Below are 19,287 nucleotides of genomic sequence, written 5' to 3'. Positions count from 1 at the left end.
TGAGGTGGTACAGTTAAACCGCATTATAAAGAAAAGTGCAAAAAATTGCAAAATATCTTGGCATAGTTTAAATTGCACGAGAAAATCATTTAAGGCCAGCACGACATTGTCAGATACTATGTTGTGCTGGCCTTAAATGATCAGATACTATGTCAGAGCTGTCGACTTCTAAATCTTTTCTAATAGGCTATGACGACGCCTACCTCACCATGTGGAACCCACAGCACTAATGAGCATTGCCTCCGAGGCTGGTGGAATGCATGTAGGAATGGTTTCCGAGATATTCGATACACTAGGTGCACCACCCAATCTCAGAGGCCATGCGCTGCAGGTTGCCATTCATCGTTGTGCTGACAGCAGTGCTCTCGGTACATTTGATGTGAAAAATTTTATGCATATTACTAGTGGGTCATTCCACGCCAAACATCCCAGTTGTTGCGCTCAACCCTCTCCTGATTCTATTCCAAAAATTGTGGTTAATAATTTTGGTTTACTATTTGCCCTCGTAAACTACTTATGGAAGAAAACTTTTTTTCTGTCTCTTAGAGAGATTTGAATGTTGTCGTGGTGGGCAATAGCTGGGTTGTGAATAAACATCCGCAAAATACAATACTACACAGAACGCCTTAAAAATCTGCTGGTAGCTGGAAAAAGAATTGTGCATTTTTATTCCTTCTCACTGACGGCTGCTACTCTGTCTCACAATGTGCTTTGTGGTAAAGCAATGCGGCGAATTCTGCACCAATCTTGACCATTTTTACATAATTCTCCCACCTTTACAGACACAATACAACTGCTTAATGTGGCGGGACAGTTGGTAGTAAGTATATCAAAAGAGTATTGAAGTCAATGGGCGAGTAGTTTTGAAGTTGAAGAGGCGCAAACATTAAAAAATGTGCTAAATGCCTCACGTTCAGGTACAGAAGCACACTAGTCCCAGAAGCACACCACTCCTGTTCCGCAGACAGCCGGGGGCCGTACTAAACCTAGCTCTGAGAGTGTTAAGGCCAAGCCACATGTACGCATGCCGGCGTGCAAAAGCTTATGCCCATTCACCTTGCATTCGCCACGCCTCACGAGGAATGAGTTTGAACCTACGAGACGTGCGCCTGCACGTGCCCACCTGGCTCACCATTTTCACCTTGGTAGACATTGTTTCGTATTTTTGTGAGACAGCCAGAGCACCGACATTTGACTGGAGATGGCATCTGTGTTGGTATAGCGCTTCGATGCGTGCAATCTGTCCTGCACCGTCTGCGCATGCGTATGTGTGCGAGCTTTCACGCACCGGCATGCGTATGTGTAAGTTTGGCCTTTAGGCAGCACCACACACGGTCATGGTAGCAGACGTCATCGCATGCACCACATGGAGATTGAAGGTTCGGCTCCCCCCCACTGGCAGCAAGTTGTCCTTTCTCATAATTTAATTTTCTCTGCATTTCTGCATTGCAATTAAATAATAAACACAGTTAATTACTCCTACTTTTTTTTCTTAGCTTCACTGCTGGCTTCACATGGTTGTAGATGTACAACACAATTTAGGCCAGCGACAAAAACAAAGTGGTGGGTAGCAGAAAGTTGACAAAATTGTGGCGTCAGTTGCCTTTGCATGTGGGGTATTACTATATACATCAATTATTATTACAATACTCTATCAAACATGTTGCACCAACAAGGCCAGCAGTAAATCATTGCTTGCTGTCGTCCTAAAACCATACCCTTACATTCACACTGTGGCCAGAAAAAAACAAAAGATTTCCACCTGTCACTGACGTGGCCGAATGGTTGCGGCAGGCTTGGGCAGGGGTCCCCCAACAAAGTGCGCAGGGTCATTGCCACGCCTTCTGCCAGGGATGGTATGCAGTAACCGCCCTGTACAGAAACAACACTGCAGAACTATGTCTCAACATCTTCACCCTTGAAAAAATTGACTGAGCTTGCACCGGCTGTGCTTATCTCCCGTCGACAGATGTAAGCAGAATATACTACTCTGTTTTCATACATAGCAGGCAACTATGCGGAAGCTGTACACAAGTAGTGTAGTCATGAAAGTCTCGCGGTGCGTGTTTCGCAATGCAGTTGTCTTAGACCCGCGACACTTGTTACGGACGACTCACTTTATGTATATTAAAAACTACAACTCGTGCACGCAAGGTTACGTCAAATGGCGTATTGTTTTGTGTACCTTCGCGCTTCTAGTACGCGACATACTACCGTATAAACCGGAAAATAGGTCCGGGTGGGAATATAGGTCATTCCCTTACCTCAAAAGTAAAAAAAACGCTTAACCTTGCACACGGCCACGCAACACTTGATACAGCGAAGCTGGGCGATCGTAGCCCAGCATTTTCCTGAAGTTCGCTGCGAACTTTTCATCTTATTACTCATGATGATGATAATTTCTTTTCGCGCGTCTCGGACTTACGCCCGTCACTGCGCGTTGCATAGTGCAGCTTGTAACACCGACACCGCATTGCAATGCCGACAACGCTTTCCAGCAGACCCACTCTGTGAATGGGTCTCTTTCTCTCTCTCATAGTGCGCAAAACCTCTTCTTGACCTCGCAGAGCACGAGTGCGCGAACGTGCCAGCTGTTGACGAAGACAACGACACTCGAACGCAATCATATGGCTCGCATAAATGCACGTTCTGCAAGCGTGGCTGTATAGCCTAGTGGTTACCACGCTCGCCTTGGGATTGTGGGCACGCGGGTTCGAAGTTTATTTTCTTTTATTTCTTGATATGAAGAAAGAAGAAGAAAAAAAAATTGGCAAGACAGGTTTATGTATTTTTAACAACGGCACTGCAGCTTTGCAGAGAATTGACTGCACTGTCGCAAGTACCAAGCGTGCATGAAGCTACCACACAAAGTCTGCAAGTACTGTATGACGCTGTGTATGCACCATATGACACCAACGAAATTATGTTTTCTGTGGGTTGCACGCCGACAGTTTTTCTTCTTGTGCCCGCCAACATCACACGGCTCCCCCCCCCCCCCCCTCCTTGTTTTTTCAGGAAACGCCACACTGGCACCGGGCAGCCATGTTGCCATTCGTTTCGGTGAAGTCTACAACTTTGATTTTGAACCCTGCTGAAAACTGTTTCCACGTATCGCTACTCATCGCTAACCAGAAAAGAAAATCACACACGAGGTCAATCGGGCACATGCACACAAGAAAAAAAAAAAAAGAAAACACAGCGATAAGGAAAAAAAGTTACAGCAATTAACATTGGATATGGATACAGCCTTGGCTATGCATTTGCCAACAGGCACGTCCTGCCCGTTGTAGGCTGCCAGACAACTCATATTCTGCTAAAGACCACCACATAAGACGAGGGGTGACTTCAGCCTGTTTCTTTCAAGGAAATATCTTGATTTATATTCAGGCTTGTACGGTATAGTCTGGTCGCGAGTGCAAGCAGGGGGGTGAAGTGGCCACTTGCCGCAGAATTGTGGCAACTAAATCTGCCGCACCTTTCATGTAATAATTACGTCATATTTTGCAACATGACAGTCTATGAGACTAATGTTACGTCAGAGTGTATGTTGCCTTCCAATACCTTTATTTCATACGCAGCGCACTATATTTTGCTTTTATGTGAGCAGTGAAAGAAAACTCTCTAGCTTTGACAGTGTTGCCTGCTATGTATGAAACGAAGTACAGCTGGTGCTTTAGAGCACAGACGGAAACAGAATCTAAAACCACTCGTGCATAGATTTAGGTGCCCATTAAAGAATCCCAAGTGGTCGAAACTAATCCATGCTGCCTCTCGTAGCTCCTGTGCTGTTTTGGGATATCGAACATCAATCAATCAATGAAAAGATAAGCACCTACCTCAAGCACAACACAAACACGCCCTCCTGCCAGGGCCATCAGCGGGTGGACTAGGTGAGCGTAGGTGGCCGGTGACAATCGCATGAGACCCTGCGCGTGCCGCAGCAAACTCCAAATGTTCAGAACTTCACCTCTAGCTCCAAAAGCAACTTAGTGAAACAACGTGCTCCACACCTGACATACCGCACTATTGCACATACTGCATTACCTCGCATAAGGCCTCAACTCGCTAAGGCCCAAACTACACTTTGGCCACACACTAAAGGGGCCATGACATGGTCGTTCAACTATTCTCAGTTTATTATTGAAAGTAGAGCAGGCAATATGGTTATGCGCACACAAAAAAAGATGGGCTCTCAGCGCACCTGCTAACTTGAAATATCAATTTTATATCGCTGCCACAAGATCACAAGAACAGCGCAGCAAGATCATCGCAGCTGCATTGCGGCCAAAATTATTTCAATGAGGTAATAAAAAAACAGTGCAAACCTGAGATGGCCTGCAGAAGCTATCTATCTTAGCATGACTGCTGAAATGCACACGTGAAGAACAGAAACCATGCGTATACAAGCACAGTGACCACGCAAAACTCCAACTTCATTTCATAAGCCATCAGTGTTTACTGACTTTTGCAGAGTTCTCAACTCTGACTTAACATGCAATGCATAACTCAAAATGGAAAATTTGATGTCACGACCCCTTCCCAGAAACCCAGATGGTGGAAATTTAATCTCGAGCCACCCCAACCTGCGCGGCATCTCTCAGAGCTCGTGCGTGCTTTAGGACATTAAACACCGTAATCCATTTTTGCTCACCTCGGGGCATCCAAGAGCGGCGTCATAGCCAGCCGAGACCAGCACCAGCTCTGGCTGGAACTGCAAAAGATTGATCATCGGCTTGGAGGCCGATGCTCTTGGTGGCGAATGACAAAAGTGCCAGAACTGACCTCGTAAGCCACCGGAAGCAGCAACTGGTGCCAGATGGCCAGGTAGTCGGCATCCCCAAGGCCCACCTGCGAGCACAAGTCGCACACATAAACTAGTCATTCACAGTCATACCTACAAGACTACTTTTGGTGACAAACCTCCCATCGAAGCTGGACTCATTTACATATCAACATGAGCAGCACGAGCTGTGGCAGCATACTTTTCAGACATATTCTGGACAAGAGATACCAGAGATCACCAGTTAACTATTTCCAGTGTTAACTGATACTATCCTCAAAGGAATGTAAGTTAAGGCAAGCTCATCTTAAAAAAAAAAAAAAAAAAAAAAAAAAACAGACAGACACGTTCACATCCTTTATACTGGCTCGTGTTATTTTCCGTGCTAGAAGGCTAAAACGAAACTATCCTATGCCAGAGAATTTCCCAGCCTCATCACTGCCTCCAATCCTATAGTGCACCCAAGTGAAAGTCCCTTCCATCGGAACCCCATTCGTTTACTTTATTACACCAGTTACCTGTTCAATGCAATAAACAAACTGCCCGAACCCCCCCCCCCCCCCCCCCACTCCTGCCTCTCAATCTCAACTAGTCTATCGCCTACCTTCATTTCACCGATCATCAACACCACTGTTTTTCCATCCCTAAATGTTATGCCTACTATATTTAGTTTCACTGCGGATTGTGCAGCCCTTAGCGTCTATCCACATTTCTTTGTCGACCTTCAAGTTTCGGCTCCATATATTTTTTAGTACTAGCAGAATACTGTTGAACCTCAATGTAACAAACTGTTGGATAAGCAAGGTAAATAAAATATTTTCTCAACAATACAAGCATGCCACAATTATATGCTTATAACGAATACTGGATGTATAGGGACCTGAAGCCCCTACATATATATGTTGCATGTTTGAATCATGTCAAGGTCAACGGGATATAGGGACAGAAGTGAAATCCTATAGCTAAAGGGCATGTTATAGGGAAAGCAGACACATAGGCGACCGGTGCGAGCAGCAACCAGAGGCCACTGAATTATTTCTAAGAGTGTGCGGCTGCATGCTGCCCAAGCACAGAGCAGAAGCGCTACCAAATGGAGCTGCAGAACGAGGAAGACAATAATGCTACTTGAGAAGTGATGAAGGTAATTTTGTGTTGGAACGATTTCGTTAAAATGAGGTTCAGCAGTGCGTACATATGTAGACGCGACCGTAAGACTCGCGGGCTTAATTGAGATTCTCTTACAAAGGACCTACCTGGTTGAGGGGCACGTTTATGTTGTAGCCTGCACCAGCACCCTTGCCCACATAAGGGAAGTCCGACTCTCGCAGTTCGGGCCAGAACTCACCGTGTTCGTAGCGGTGCACGGAGAAGTACAGAACCCTGCACAAGATGCACGGCGGAAGGCTTAGGAACCTGCCTCCTGTTGATCATTATTACATTAAAACTCACAAAAGAAGAACACACAGAAACAAGAGACGAGCATTGGCAACAACCTTCACACGCACACTGTGGAGTCACTTGGCTTTCTACGTGTTCCTCAATGCTAATCCTCCCCACACAACTCATGCAACTCTGGAGGTTCGCCTTTCCCAGATAACGTAGCACACGCGATGGGAAGACCAGGCATTGTAGTTACGTGGCTACGATGAGGGATGGTGCGAGTGCTCCGCTGCTGACGCCACCTGACGGCATGGATGGCTCTGATGCAAAGCGCGAGAGGTAGTTACTTCCGCCTCTTTGGCTTGGGAATGCTGTCACGTGCAGACCGTCTGCGCAGTCATTGGCTCACTTCACGGGCCTGTCCCACGAAGGGCTTCCCATTTGGCTTCAAAGCATGGCACCAGCACTGATGCACACAATCACTTGTGCGCACTTTGACTGCACCTCGGAGCAACTTGGGCCTCCGAGTCTAACACGGAACCTTCACAACTCCAAAACATAGACACAAAACAGTTAGTATATAACCTGTATACAAATGTTAAGGTGTGTGCATGAAATGCTCTTTTATGTGAGCATGTTTTATCTAAGTCCTTGAATTACACGATGGATCGTACACTTGCACACATCAGGGTGTCTGTGGGAAACAGCCTAGGCTGCAACTGTGGCGTCCTGTATGTCATGGCCCACAGCAGGCTAGGCATGGCGGGCCAAGCAAGTTATGCAGTCACAGGTAGTCACAGTTAAGTCTCTACTAGTCATTAGAGAGTTTTAGTGGGTCCAGTATTTCGGTAAACGCAAGAAGACTGGGTGTTTTACTGGATGAGCGGAGGCGCAAACGTGAACAACCTGCACATTGCAGCCACCTGGTGGTGCAGAGCTCAACCAGACAAGCACAGATCTAATATTGCAGTAATCAAGTGTATCCTACTTTGCTGACGGAAATTTACACCAGCAGCAAAGTAACATAGGCTTGGTTTCAGAAATATTAGCTCTATGTTTGTCTGGTTGAGCTCGGCACCACCAGGTGGCTACACCTTGGAAAGCCGTTCACGCTTGCGCCTCCGCTAATCCGGTAAAACGCCCAGTCCGCTTGTGTTTACTGGAATACCAGTCACGCTAAAACTCTCTATTATTACATTGCAGAAGTGGGAGATAATCCACCCTGCCAGCAAGACTTGTGTAATAGTGTTCTGCTCACAGAATATTCAACATCTTCCGTGTCTGCACATTTACGTGGACCCCTTAGCTGTGTGGACACCAGCCACTCTGCTTTTAGCAAGGTTCGGGTTGTGCCAGAAGTGTTTACATGAGCGAACTGTTTGCTATTAGCTTCCAAATATGTGCAAACACATCACAAATCTCTGATGACACCACGCACATATTTTGCACTTAGCATGGATGGCAAAGCCAATAAATTGAACGATGGTAGCTCAGTGGTTAACATGTCCAGCTACCAGCTGCAGCTGTATGCACCAGCCTGCATTCAATGTGCCGCAACACTGGTATGCAAAGTGTTGTTTTTCTTTGCCTTATGGTGAACACACGAAAGTTGTTAGCATAAATGAAGCACCATGTTGAAAAAGACCTGCACAAGGTGAATGAATAAAGCATGTCAGACCACAGACCTTGCCTGCAAACAAAACAAAATTTGCCAACTCATCTCAGGTGATACAACTGAGCTGGAATAATTGTGCACTTGGCAATTTAGAGTTCAGGCAATTAATTATACAAGTAATACATAATTCAAATTTCTCAAAATTTAAGGTATATTAAAAATTGAAAAATTCTTGCTTTCTTTTTTGAGAAGAATCTTATCTTAACAGCATTTTTAGAGCTTGCAGGGAATTATTTCATTCAGTAGATCTGCGAAGTAACAAATGCTATGACAGGGCGGGCTCACCGGGGGTCCTCGTAGAAGGCGTACTGGGTGGCTTGGCCGTGATGCACATCCCAGTCCACAATCAGAACTCTGTAAAGCACATGTACAAAAGCAGGTCATGTGCTGCTTGTGAAAATAAACAGGTAGTTTCGTCGCTTTCCCGGGTCCCATCAGCTTGTTGAGTGTTTTATCACAAGGTGGAAAACAAAACTAGCTCACAGAGGAGATTTATAACAGAACACGGAAGGAAGAAATGGATGAAGGCAGTACAGGAACACAGGTGCACTGTCTTTTACTTTCAAATTCGAAAAAAAAAAAAAAAAAACGCAAGAAAGCACACAGGCTTTGAAGACAAGCACTTCAGTGATGCTACCAAAAAATGAATGCTGCGATCGTATGCATCTTTGAACTACTTGTTCAAATGTGTAGCTTCGCCGCAGCCTCCCATATATTTTTCATTTCTCGGAGATGCCATAACCTGGAGAAAGTTACATGGTGCCACTTTCCCAGTACAGTTGACTTGCGTTGATTCAATCTGAAGGGACAGACAATATTGACCAAATTATCCAGCAGGCCGAATCAAAGAAAAGAGACATTAAAAATGTCCAAATACACCACTGCTTCATTTGGCAGTGTTAGCCCGATGCCATGCCAAAAATGTGCGTTTTCGGAGGAAGAGTACGTGTCTTCGATGCATTCACCACACTGTAATGGCCCGTTCAGACTGAGAAATTTCCGGTCGGTGACAACGTTGGTGACCAAAAAAGCTATGTCACATGACAGAAAAAAGCCCTTGTCACATTGATCGGTCCGAGACTGGTTCTCGTCAACATAAAAAAAGATATCACTAGTCGCAAGCCAATCAGAACGTGGGATTACGAGAGAATGGAGGGAATACGGGTGGAAGCTGCTTGCGGTTGTAAACATCCGGTAAGCTATTTTGCAAATGGCACAGGCATGGACAATCGCATCATTGTTTGCCAGCGTATTTGCTGGTGTTTTGTGCATTCGTGCCATGCTTCATGCGAAGAGAAGTGTCCAGGACAAGTGTACTGGGCAGAACATGGACGTTTTGTAAACTAAAATACCTGTGGATTAAGCATGCAAGTGTATTTGCATTGTTGGTACGATTCAAATCGTTCTTTCACTGCGTGTACGTAGCATTTTTTTTTTCTCTGCACTGTTGTGTAGGAGAAAATTAATGTGATCACTCCATTACAAAATTCATTGCTTTGCGAAGTAAGAACGCGGTTTATCCTGCACTGTGTGTATGTAAGTGTGGTGCAATGCAACTGTGGAGTGCTAACGACGTTTTGCTTTTACGTAGCGAATAGTCGAGACCGGCAGTACAGTCATGCACACGCTATAGCTGTGGGCCCACTTAACACGGCATTGTTGGCTAGCACATCGTGGCTGTAGCTCCCAAGGCTACAGTGCGTGTGTACGATGCTAAAGCGGCAAGAAGCCAAACGAGACGCGAGTGCGATTTGTGATTCTTATGGTAGCTCATTACCACATTTGCCTCCGTAACATAATGCCTGCGATTGTTGTGTGTGCAGCGTATTTCATTTTTCTTTCTTTATAGACACATACGAAATGCATTAACCATGAATTTGGAACAAACCTGTGAGATGTGACTGGACGACTTTCAGCGCATCTTGTGAGAGTTTGCAGGTAGCAATGAGCATTTCATCGCATGCGATGAGAGATTCGGTCTGAATGCGGCCCTTTTGTCGCCAACTATCACACGGGATCTCACACGACAGAAAGTTCCTCGGTGTGAATGCGCCTTAAGTGTCGCCAAGACAATGTCGCTATTGGGATTAATACAGGGGTGGTGCACATGCGTTCTCACTAGTAAAGTTAGATACATAATTTCAGGATCCGAGATCGAATTACCCCAAAAATTTAATTAACTGGAGTCGAAATAATGGAAGTCTACTGTATTTAGTCACACCTTACAAGCAAGGTTGGGGTCGCATCAACCTTCTAGAAGCAGAATGCAAAAATAGCAGAGAAAGTGCCAGAGTCACTGAGTGACCATGGCACAGGAGCAGGCAATTCAGCATAGACATAAGCAACATGGGAGACATGTGACTTCACCATCATCTGCCACATTTGCCCCTTCTCTATTTGTCCATGATGACACATAAATTTTTGTGGCAAAGGTATAACCAAGTTTTTTAACTTTAACGGTGAGGTACATAAGAGACGTTTTGGGGAATAAGATGTACCATGGCTTTAGAGAGGCCTAAAATTTCCTAGTTGTATAGGTGCCTAAAAGATAGTCACTTAGAACAGGGGTAGCGTACATTGAAATGTGCGTTGTGTGGTGATACCATAGGTTTCCGAATTGATTTGGTATCTGCTTACTGCTTTAAGGGCCCGGGTGTGCCCAAAGATCATCAAATGGGGTGCGTTGCACCTGATCATGATTAACCAGGTTAAATTGTAATAGCAGATTATGAGTATTGATACTCGTCCTTCTCTGCACCATCTTGCGCTACATTTTACAGCACGGATAATTATTCAGAGAAAAAAAAAAAGAAAGACAAGAATATTAGGCCGCACCTTTTCAGGTGGAGGTCGTCGACTGCATGCTTCGCCGCCAGGGCCACATTGTTGAAGAAACAGTAGCCGCAGTACTCGTTGCGCATGGCGTGGTGGCCAGGTGGACGAACCAGGGCCATACCATTTCGTACCTGCACACGAGACGCTGTCTTGTACAACGGCCCCCCCAAGAGAGGCTCTTTCTCTCCGGGAATGTACAATTGTTTGTGTGTTTAGTGCATCAATTTCATGTGCAGCTTCTTGTGTGAGCGACACTAAATCAAACAACAGTAAAACCTATATGGTACATTTTTCACGGGATTGTAGGGATGGAATGCAGTAACTGTGCAAACATACTGCACTATTGTGCTCAACATTGTTAGTGTCTTGGGCATCTAGCATCAGTGATATTATAAGCGGGAAAATGTATTCCCACTTACATTCCTTACTGTTATGCATTCCTGGCTGTTATGTGTCCTTTTTCAGCGGTCCCGTGAAAAACCTCGATCTAACGAAGTTGCACTTACAGCGAAAAACTTTGTTATATCGAGAATTTCGTTATATAGAGGTTTCGTTAATTCAATACAACTAAGATGGGGCAATAAAGATAGTTACATCGCAAATTTCGTTAAATCGAGGTTTGCTGTATCGAAGTTTGACTGTATACCAAACGTCCTCCCCACCACATTTGGGTATTGCAAACAGGCAAGCGCGATGCGTAGATAATCAAGCACCGACTGTCGCATCTCTGAAGTATTACTCCGACTGGCACACATCATGAAAACACCAAGAGTCCAAAACAAAGCAAGAGCGACCACCTTTTTCTGCCATGTTGTAAAGTTCTGTAACCTGTGTTTGTTACAGAGCCATTTCTGCGCTTCTGAGACAAGCAAAAAACATAACCAAGAACGACACTTTCAAAAAAAAAAGAAGGAAAGACACCTGCCTTTCCCTGGACGACAGCTGTCACAAGGTCCTTGGTGCAGCCCGCCGCGAGCAACGCCAGTTCGTACGTCCTCTGTCAGCAAAAGTAAAAACCAGTCTTGGCAAAGTCGGCCGGCTTGATTGCAGCAACCTCATCTCCTTGCACAGCTACTGCTTGAGTAGGCCGTAGAAGATTAGGTGAAACATATGCACAAAGTACGGCAGGAGTCTCAAACAAGTGACCTGCAGACCACTTGTTTGTTGACCCACATGACATTTCTGAGTGTTCACTTCCTTTCCAATGAATTCATCTCGCGTTCAAATACGATATATACATGCAAATCTAACGCATATTTTCCTATCTACATGAGGCGAAGCTTTCTTGAAGTGGTTAATTAAAACTTACCTGTCCACACCTAATCCCATCGATAGCCCGCTACCAACGGTTGCTAATTGGTATTTTGCCACTTTCCAGGTGCTCTCGGACAACTAGCGCCATTTATTGAGTTTTTGAGGAACTATTTAGTCAGTTTGGCCTTTACTGTTTTCTTTTTTTCACTGCACATGGCTTTTTAAAGCGCTTTTTTATTAAAGAAGGTATAGAAACCTTCACTTTAATAAAGGAATTAGGTGCTCGAACGCGTAGATTTGCTGTGCTCGGGATCTTAAAGTACCATTTGTTGTTTCACAACGTAATTTCATGAAAAAAAAAAAAAGGTGGCCACCGGCACAGATTGGGCTACACATAAGCCGATTCCAGATTCATTACCAAAGTTCAATATATGATTCAGTGTGCAGTTCAGATAATTGTGATATTGCATTGTTTATTTCAGAATTTGAAGCTTGATGCTTCAGTTTTTTTTTTTTTCAACAACCTTTCTTTAAAAAAAAAGCAAGAATTTATAGGCAGAACAAAAAAAAAACGTCCCAACAGTGGACCGATTTTAATTCAATTCTTTTACATGCAACAAACTCAGCAAATTTGGTGCCACGAATGATAAAAAAAAAAAAAAATTTTCTGTTCCTCTGCACTTAAATAGGAGTGCATGAGCTAAAGCTTTTCTCTTAATCACGAAAGATCAATAAAACAAATTCTGGGGTTTTACGTTCGAAAACCGCAATCTGATCACGAGGCTTATGATTACGATTCCGTAGTGGGGGACACCCAAATCAATTTTGACCACCTGGGGATTCTTTAACATGCACCTAAATCTAAGTACACGAGTGTTTTTGCATTTCGGCTTAACTGAACTACAACACCTTAAACTTGGCCGCGCAACGCCGTAACCACTGGGCTACCGCGGCGAGTACATCATGAAGGACCAACGAAATACGATACCGGGTGAATGTAGATCGAGTCGAAGCGCGTGCACAGGGCCTCCAGAGCATCGGCATCCGTTTCTCCGTGCGTATTCTTCAGCTGCTCCAAGAGTGCTGGTCTGCATCAAACGCAGTGCTGACTGTCATAGGGCATTGCTTCACCAACCTCACAGATCCCCCCTGCCAACTTCAACAAAAGATCGCTTTTTTTTTTTCATCATTCACACCACCAATAAAAAGGAAATCAGGGTGGCAAAGGCAGCACTGTAGTTCGTCATTATACCTTGCAACCGTGGCGTTGCTCCCGAACCTTGAACCATGAACTTGACAAGTTCTGCATTGCTTGAAGCTTACGAGTACGTTCTCCGCCAATACAAAAAGAAAGCACTTCATCTGTGTTCAAATAGTGATCCTCACAAACGTGCAAGTCAGAACCTCATTCACAGTGATTTGTTATGTTGTTCACCTGTTGAAGAATCCCACTCGTGAAACTTTTCCTCATTACAAGGTGCACCAAATATTTCCCAATATTTTGCCATGAGATAGAAGAAGGTGTTAGGATTGTCAGAAAAAGAATTAATAAAAATAATCTATTGACTACGTAAATTCAATGCCGCGTCCACCCCCCCCCCCCTCACCGTAATTTACCATTTTTTTAGGTTTTTGGGTGATACGAATTTCAGGCGATCAGAATTTTTTTGCCATCCCGGGAGATTCATATCGTCGAGATTCTACTGTAGTACATTACGCTTCCTTGTTACCCGTTAATAAGTTCCCGGAAAACACAATATTTCCGCCACCATATTCAGTACATCGCCAAACTGCAATCAAATGATACTTTTTCCGGCTGCTAGATCCCACATGAACAAGAAAAAGCATGAAGCAGACATGATCAAGAGCAACACTTGCATGCTATGGCAGCTTCCTCGCAGTGCTCGCCCACCCGTGTGACGTGAAAATGCCGGCACGCGCCCAGTTTCATCTTCTTTTACTAGCAAGTCACTCGTTGCATTCACAGCTATCGCGCCCCCAAAGCTATCGCGATAAGCATCTTCACAGCGTCTGTCACATAGTGCCGTCGGAACCCTACTGCACGCTTTTAATAAGCGATTTCACAAACGCACAGTCGTTCCCTGCTGCATGCGGCCCAAAGTGAGTGGCATGTTTCACCCTGGTAGCATCGTATTCTGGCATCACCAACCAGCTTGATTTCGTTCCCGTCACGAACACGTAATTTTAAAACAACAAAGCGAGTCTCGGGTTGCTCGGGCCCCGCCAGCTGGAGGCACAGAGGTGTTTCGTGCCGCAAGGACCCTCACCGAGTAGAAACATCAAAACTTACCACCAAAGTGACTTAGCCCGAAGAAGCTGCCAACTCAAGCCGAATTTGAGGAGTACAAACATAAAGCTTGCCAAAGTGACAATACAACAACGCGTAAGCGTCTCTCATGCCTGACCAGCTGGGCATGCGATGGTGTCTCATGCTTCAACGATTTGCGCAACACTTCGCATTACGTAGATGTCAACTAGAGTTGAGTCTGCCAAATTTTTTAATGACTTTGGGTTGCATGTTTTCCCCATTAGTATGTTTTTCTCAAGTATATTTGCCAAAACCTATGAATGAGGTTATACTGTAGATTTCCTGCCTCGGAATACACGCCATTCGCCATGTTGAAGGAAAAACCTACATTAACCGTGTTTCTAACTCTCATGGGTGCAGCCGACTGTATCTAACGTTTTAAGAAACAGAGTTCTCCTTAACCAAATAGTTTCAGAAACCACACACCAAAATATAAAATCAGCTCGCTTCCCCATTCGAGAAACAAAAAGAATTCAGTTCACGTCACGTCAAACAAATTCGCACACCCTTAATCACACTCTTTCGTTGTTTTCATACTCTAAAAATTTCAAGCAAGCCAGCGTAAGCAGGGCAGACACTCACTCGTGCAAAGGCAGAATATCAGCTTCCTCAGCCATGCGAGCCTGCAATGCAAACAAAGGACTTCACTTACATAAACTGGAGCATACAGTCATCAATGTGAGAATAGTGCTTCACTTTGATTTAAAACAGCACACATGAAAACCAGGACAGATAGATAGAACGATACACGAACACCACTATGTGTCGTTTTAGCTTTCTGTTCTTGTATTTATGAGCACCGTATTATATCCAAATGAAGCAATCAGGGGAACCAGAGGGCTCGATCTATCGTAGCGACAATCAATCAAGGAGCATGTACTTTCGTGAGCAAATGTAAAAAACTTCCCAGAATTTTTTTAACTGTGACTGGAAATTACTTTACAGAACAATCACAGTTCAGCACAGTCATATGCCAGAAGTACATTCTCGACTAGGAACCAATTTTCAGTCCTTCACTAGTTCATGCAAAAAATGCAAGCCAAAACCGAAGGGGGGGTCTGCCGCTTTTGTACACACAGGCAAAGCTGGCATCGAAGGTTTACAGACCACGGGATTAGAGAAAAAGCTATTTCCACAATATGGCATTCAAATTCCGAGTCTTTACTAATATGCGTGGACAAGATGGTGTGACATAGCTTTCCTGGCTACAATCAGAAACTCCTTGGAAATTCAATATTTTCTCAGATCACACGGTCCGTAAACTTTTGATGCCAAACGTGCATGACAGTATGGCACACATGCAATCAAGATGTGATACACTGTGGAATTGTCGTCGAAACTCACGGGTATACGGAAGCAGCGGTCGACCAAGCCATAGTCGACGCAGCGCTGGTAGCTAGCCGTCAGCCGTTCGGGCCGCTCTGGGTGCTGGCTGTCCCACAGGCTGAGGTGCTCTGCCATGCGTTCATCGTAGATCAAGCCTGTGTCTTCGCCGAAAGGCACCTATAAAGTCGTGTTATACATTAGTCTGCAAATTGCACAACTGGCATGCACAGGACTCTACAAGTGAGTCGTGGTGAAGCAGTGCTCAAGAACGTGTGGTACCTAAACAGACTAATTGCATAAACCTGATAGAATTGATTGGCAGTTATAGATAGAAGAGCATTTGGCAAATCAGTTCTGCGGACGCCTGCAAGTTGGAGGAATGGTCATGGAAAAAGAAAACTGTCATCCAGTGTCATCCTTTGCACCTTAGTGCGACATTCGGGCGCAGGACAATTTTTTTTCCCTTTTCATGAACCTTCCTCCAACTTGCGGACTTTTGCAGGAGAGTGTACCTGTGCTTTAAGTTGTCGATTAATCTGCCCTTGCTCTGCGATCTGCTAGCCTCCTGGTTAGCTCAGATGGTAAAACAACCGCCCCAAGAAGGCGCTTGTCACACATTCTATCCCTGGACGAGAAAATTTTTTCCTTCAACCGTAAAGCTTTCTTTGTGAGAAACCTGTCGAGCTTCATTCTAGCTTCATGCTGCAGTAGGGCTGACGAAAATTGGTCTCACTCACAGAGGAGCATTATTCTTGATGTACGAGACCTGGAGCGGTGTATTTCAGCTCCAGGTCTCCTGTCTGCAAAAACAAAGAAGCGTGGACACAAGGTACAACTTGCTATAAGCTCTGCAACAGCGCATTATGTTTTTACAATGTCCGTCCAGTCACTCTGCAAGACATAGGAGCCAGCGGTCTCCTGCGGCAGGGCCATGTTCCTAAACATTCAATACTTGTTGTTTCTAGAGCATGGACAACTTTCGTCACGGTCTGCTGCCACTCCTTTGATTTGGAATGATGAGATAAAAGCAAGCTGATGTGACCCTATTATGCACGTAAACTGTGACCAACTGCTTGGCAAGTGGCGAAGTGGTCTATTGTTTTGGCTTCACTAAGCAGGCACTGGAAAATACAGGAGCTTATGGTTGTCTACAAACCTGGGGGGGGGGGGGGGGGGGGGGGAATGTTATTTTGTAAGTGTCCACCTAGTGGACATATCCATTTCGACACGCCAGCCAATCAGCACTTACTGAGTACCCCCCTGACCATGTGGTTATGAGTTGGTGTAAAGGATGCCCCTAGGCTATCAACAAGCTGCACGTAGTAAACATAGGGGGCATTGCAATGCAGTGTGGAAAAGAGGCATCTAGGCTTTTAGGCAAGAGGAGCAGATTTCCCCCCCTATTTCTTTTAATTCCATAGCTCTGAAGAGCAACCTTCAGCACAGATTTTTGAGAATATGTCCTCGGGTAACAACCAAAAAAACTCTCACAATATGAGTTCGTCATAACTGCACTAGTGTGCCAACAAGCTCGTGTGAACATGTATTTTAATGTGGACAACCAGCTGCTTCAGCTACACTGAAACTGACGGCACCACCGTTTTCTCACCATGATGTGACATTTTGTGTTTTGCCAACGCCTCCTAAATAAAAGACGTCGGTTTTGTGTAGAGCTGTGAGAAGTGAAGTACATGACAGTAGGCTCGCCTAGGCCAATGTTGACATGGTAGCCGTAACAGATCTCAAAGACACATCATAAAGATGCAGCTGTCTAGATGTGTGGTTTACAGATAACCACACTTATGGTGGTTCGAGACTGTGCTTATGGTAAGCACAGTCTTGTCTGCATATTGCATGGTGAGGACAGTGTTAAGCTGAGGGATGTCGCTGTTACCATTAAAAAAGCTGGGGCCCAGGACAAATCGCCAAGGGAGCCAAGAAGATACATAGTGAAGCTATCAGAATGGTATCTTGTAGGCCAGTAATTACCACAGTCAGACGAAAAATTTTAAAAGATCCACCACAGGATAGGGCCTGTTCATATTGGAGGATCCAAGTTTCTGGGCAAGATATCCTGACCGTGAATTTTAAGGTAACTTCACAATTATCACTGAGCATTTTCTGAACTCCCGGTTTTCACCTATTATCACTTTCCTACCCCATTTAGCTGATCGCCGTGGTCTTGGACCGGCTTATCGCTATTGTCATACTTAAGACCACAGAGATATATTTTCTCTATGCGCTGATTACCCAACGACTGCACCACAAGCTTTCATGAAACGAATATAAAAGAAAGTAACGTTCGAGTACAAAAAAACAGCGGGACAAGCCGTTGATCTAATCGCTTGAGCCGACAGTAAAATGCTTCTAGACTACAACCATCTTTCTTGTCGCCGTTAGCCGTTCTATCAAACATGTTCGAGCGCAGCACCTATGTATAGCCATATAGTTTGCCGACAAGTGAACTCACCGCCGACTTGGCGGCATGATCGCCGTCACCTCCGTCATTTACTGCGGCCATCCTTCACTGGAGGGACCCAATGCACGGCGTGAAAAAACGAAATAATCGCACAGGGGGACCTCGTCGCCGTAGTTTCAGATTTGAAGGCGTTGCCGTTTCCTTCAGCGATGCCGCACAGCGCTCAGGATGCTTCCGCGCTGGGGTATTTTACGCGAGAACAGCAATAAACGCACAGATGTTGCCGCATAGCTAGGGCTTCGCAGGGCATGCGGCAGCAGCGGCCCACCACAGCATCCGATTGCTCTCAGATGCGTTTGTCAGTCAGATTGCACGTGACAAAAGTACACGTGACCGAAACAATCAAAATTCACGGACGAGTGTGAAACGAGTGTGTCAACGAACTCTGCAGGGCGCATTTTTCCAAAAATGTGGTCAGGTGGCGCTGTCGTCGGATTGCCTGCGGCGAGCCAGCCAAGTTGATAAAGCCCACTCGGAGCGGCTGTAGGTTGTTTGCAGCATTATCCGTCATTTTCTTAATCTGAGCCATTATCAGTGACTTCCAAAATGACGTGCACGCGTACATTTTATTTTAATTGTAGTGCATGCACTGGACGAGCTCGCAGTAGATTATCGCTACGTTGGGCACCGCGATGGGAAGACCATAGCGGGAAGACGTAAAGATTTGCCCCATTTGCCGACACGCGGCTCTGCGATTGGCACGTACGCTCATTTACGGCCTTCGCCATATGGCGAGTACTTTATTGCCGTGTCGGTCGCTCATAAAAGTGCCTGCACGTACACATATATATTCCATGTTTGCCGCTGTTTTGGTCTACGAATTTCTTGACGAGGACTTCGCGCTCGCAATAAAGGGTAATGTGGCATTAATTAGGTCCGGTAAGATGATTAATTACGCTTGATTCCGGGAGAGGGGGGGGGGGGAGGCTACGCACCAGAAAATACCATATTCAAATAGCAAAATACCTTCCCAATGACGTCACAGATTTCTGCAATGATCATGGTAGCCATTGTTTTTTGCTAAAATGAGAAAATGATAACTTGCATTGAATTAGAGGAGAAACAGAACACCAGTTTGGACTAACTGGAAATTTCACTGAATTAAACCAGTTCGATTTTTAGTTGAATTTTTGAAGGTTGTTTACAGCCAATTTCACAAATACAGCGAGAACAGATTTCTAACATTGAGAGCCGTGTTGTGATCACACATATGAATGAAAATCAGGTAA

General features: G+C 45.0%; 1 protein-coding gene across 1 annotated transcript in view; it reads right to left on the bottom strand.

Annotated features, from left to right (window-relative positions):
* LOC119454023 (histone deacetylase 6) overlaps nt 1-18,422 on the bottom strand; it is a 46,192-nt gene extending 27,770 nt beyond the window's left edge. The window contains exons 1-12 of the mRNA XM_049667875.1: nt 18,050-18,422; nt 15,598-15,756; nt 14,836-14,876; nt 12,913-13,012; nt 11,596-11,667; nt 10,671-10,801; nt 8,121-8,189; nt 6,034-6,160; nt 4,783-4,848; nt 4,652-4,711; nt 3,837-3,926; nt 1,763-1,872 (exon numbers count right to left, since the gene is read on the bottom strand). Coding sequence (XP_049523832.1) covers nt 1,763-1,872; nt 3,837-3,926; nt 4,652-4,711; nt 4,783-4,848; nt 6,034-6,160; nt 8,121-8,189; nt 10,671-10,801; nt 11,596-11,667; nt 12,913-13,012; nt 14,836-14,876; nt 15,598-15,756; nt 18,050-18,100 — 1,076 coding nt within the window. The 5' untranslated portion in view covers nt 18,101-18,422. The remainder of the gene's footprint in view (nt 1-1,762; nt 1,873-3,836; nt 3,927-4,651; nt 4,712-4,782; nt 4,849-6,033; nt 6,161-8,120; nt 8,190-10,670; nt 10,802-11,595; nt 11,668-12,912; nt 13,013-14,835; nt 14,877-15,597; nt 15,757-18,049) is intronic.
* Nucleotides 18,423-19,287: the final 865 nt, after the last annotated feature.

This window comes from Dermacentor silvarum, chromosome 5 (genome assembly GCF_013339745.2).
Source record: "Dermacentor silvarum isolate Dsil-2018 chromosome 5, BIME_Dsil_1.4, whole genome shotgun sequence".
NCBI classification, from domain to species: Eukaryota; Metazoa; Arthropoda; class Arachnida; order Ixodida; family Ixodidae; genus Dermacentor; species Dermacentor silvarum.
This window is presented reverse-complemented; position numbering and strand designations above follow the sequence as displayed.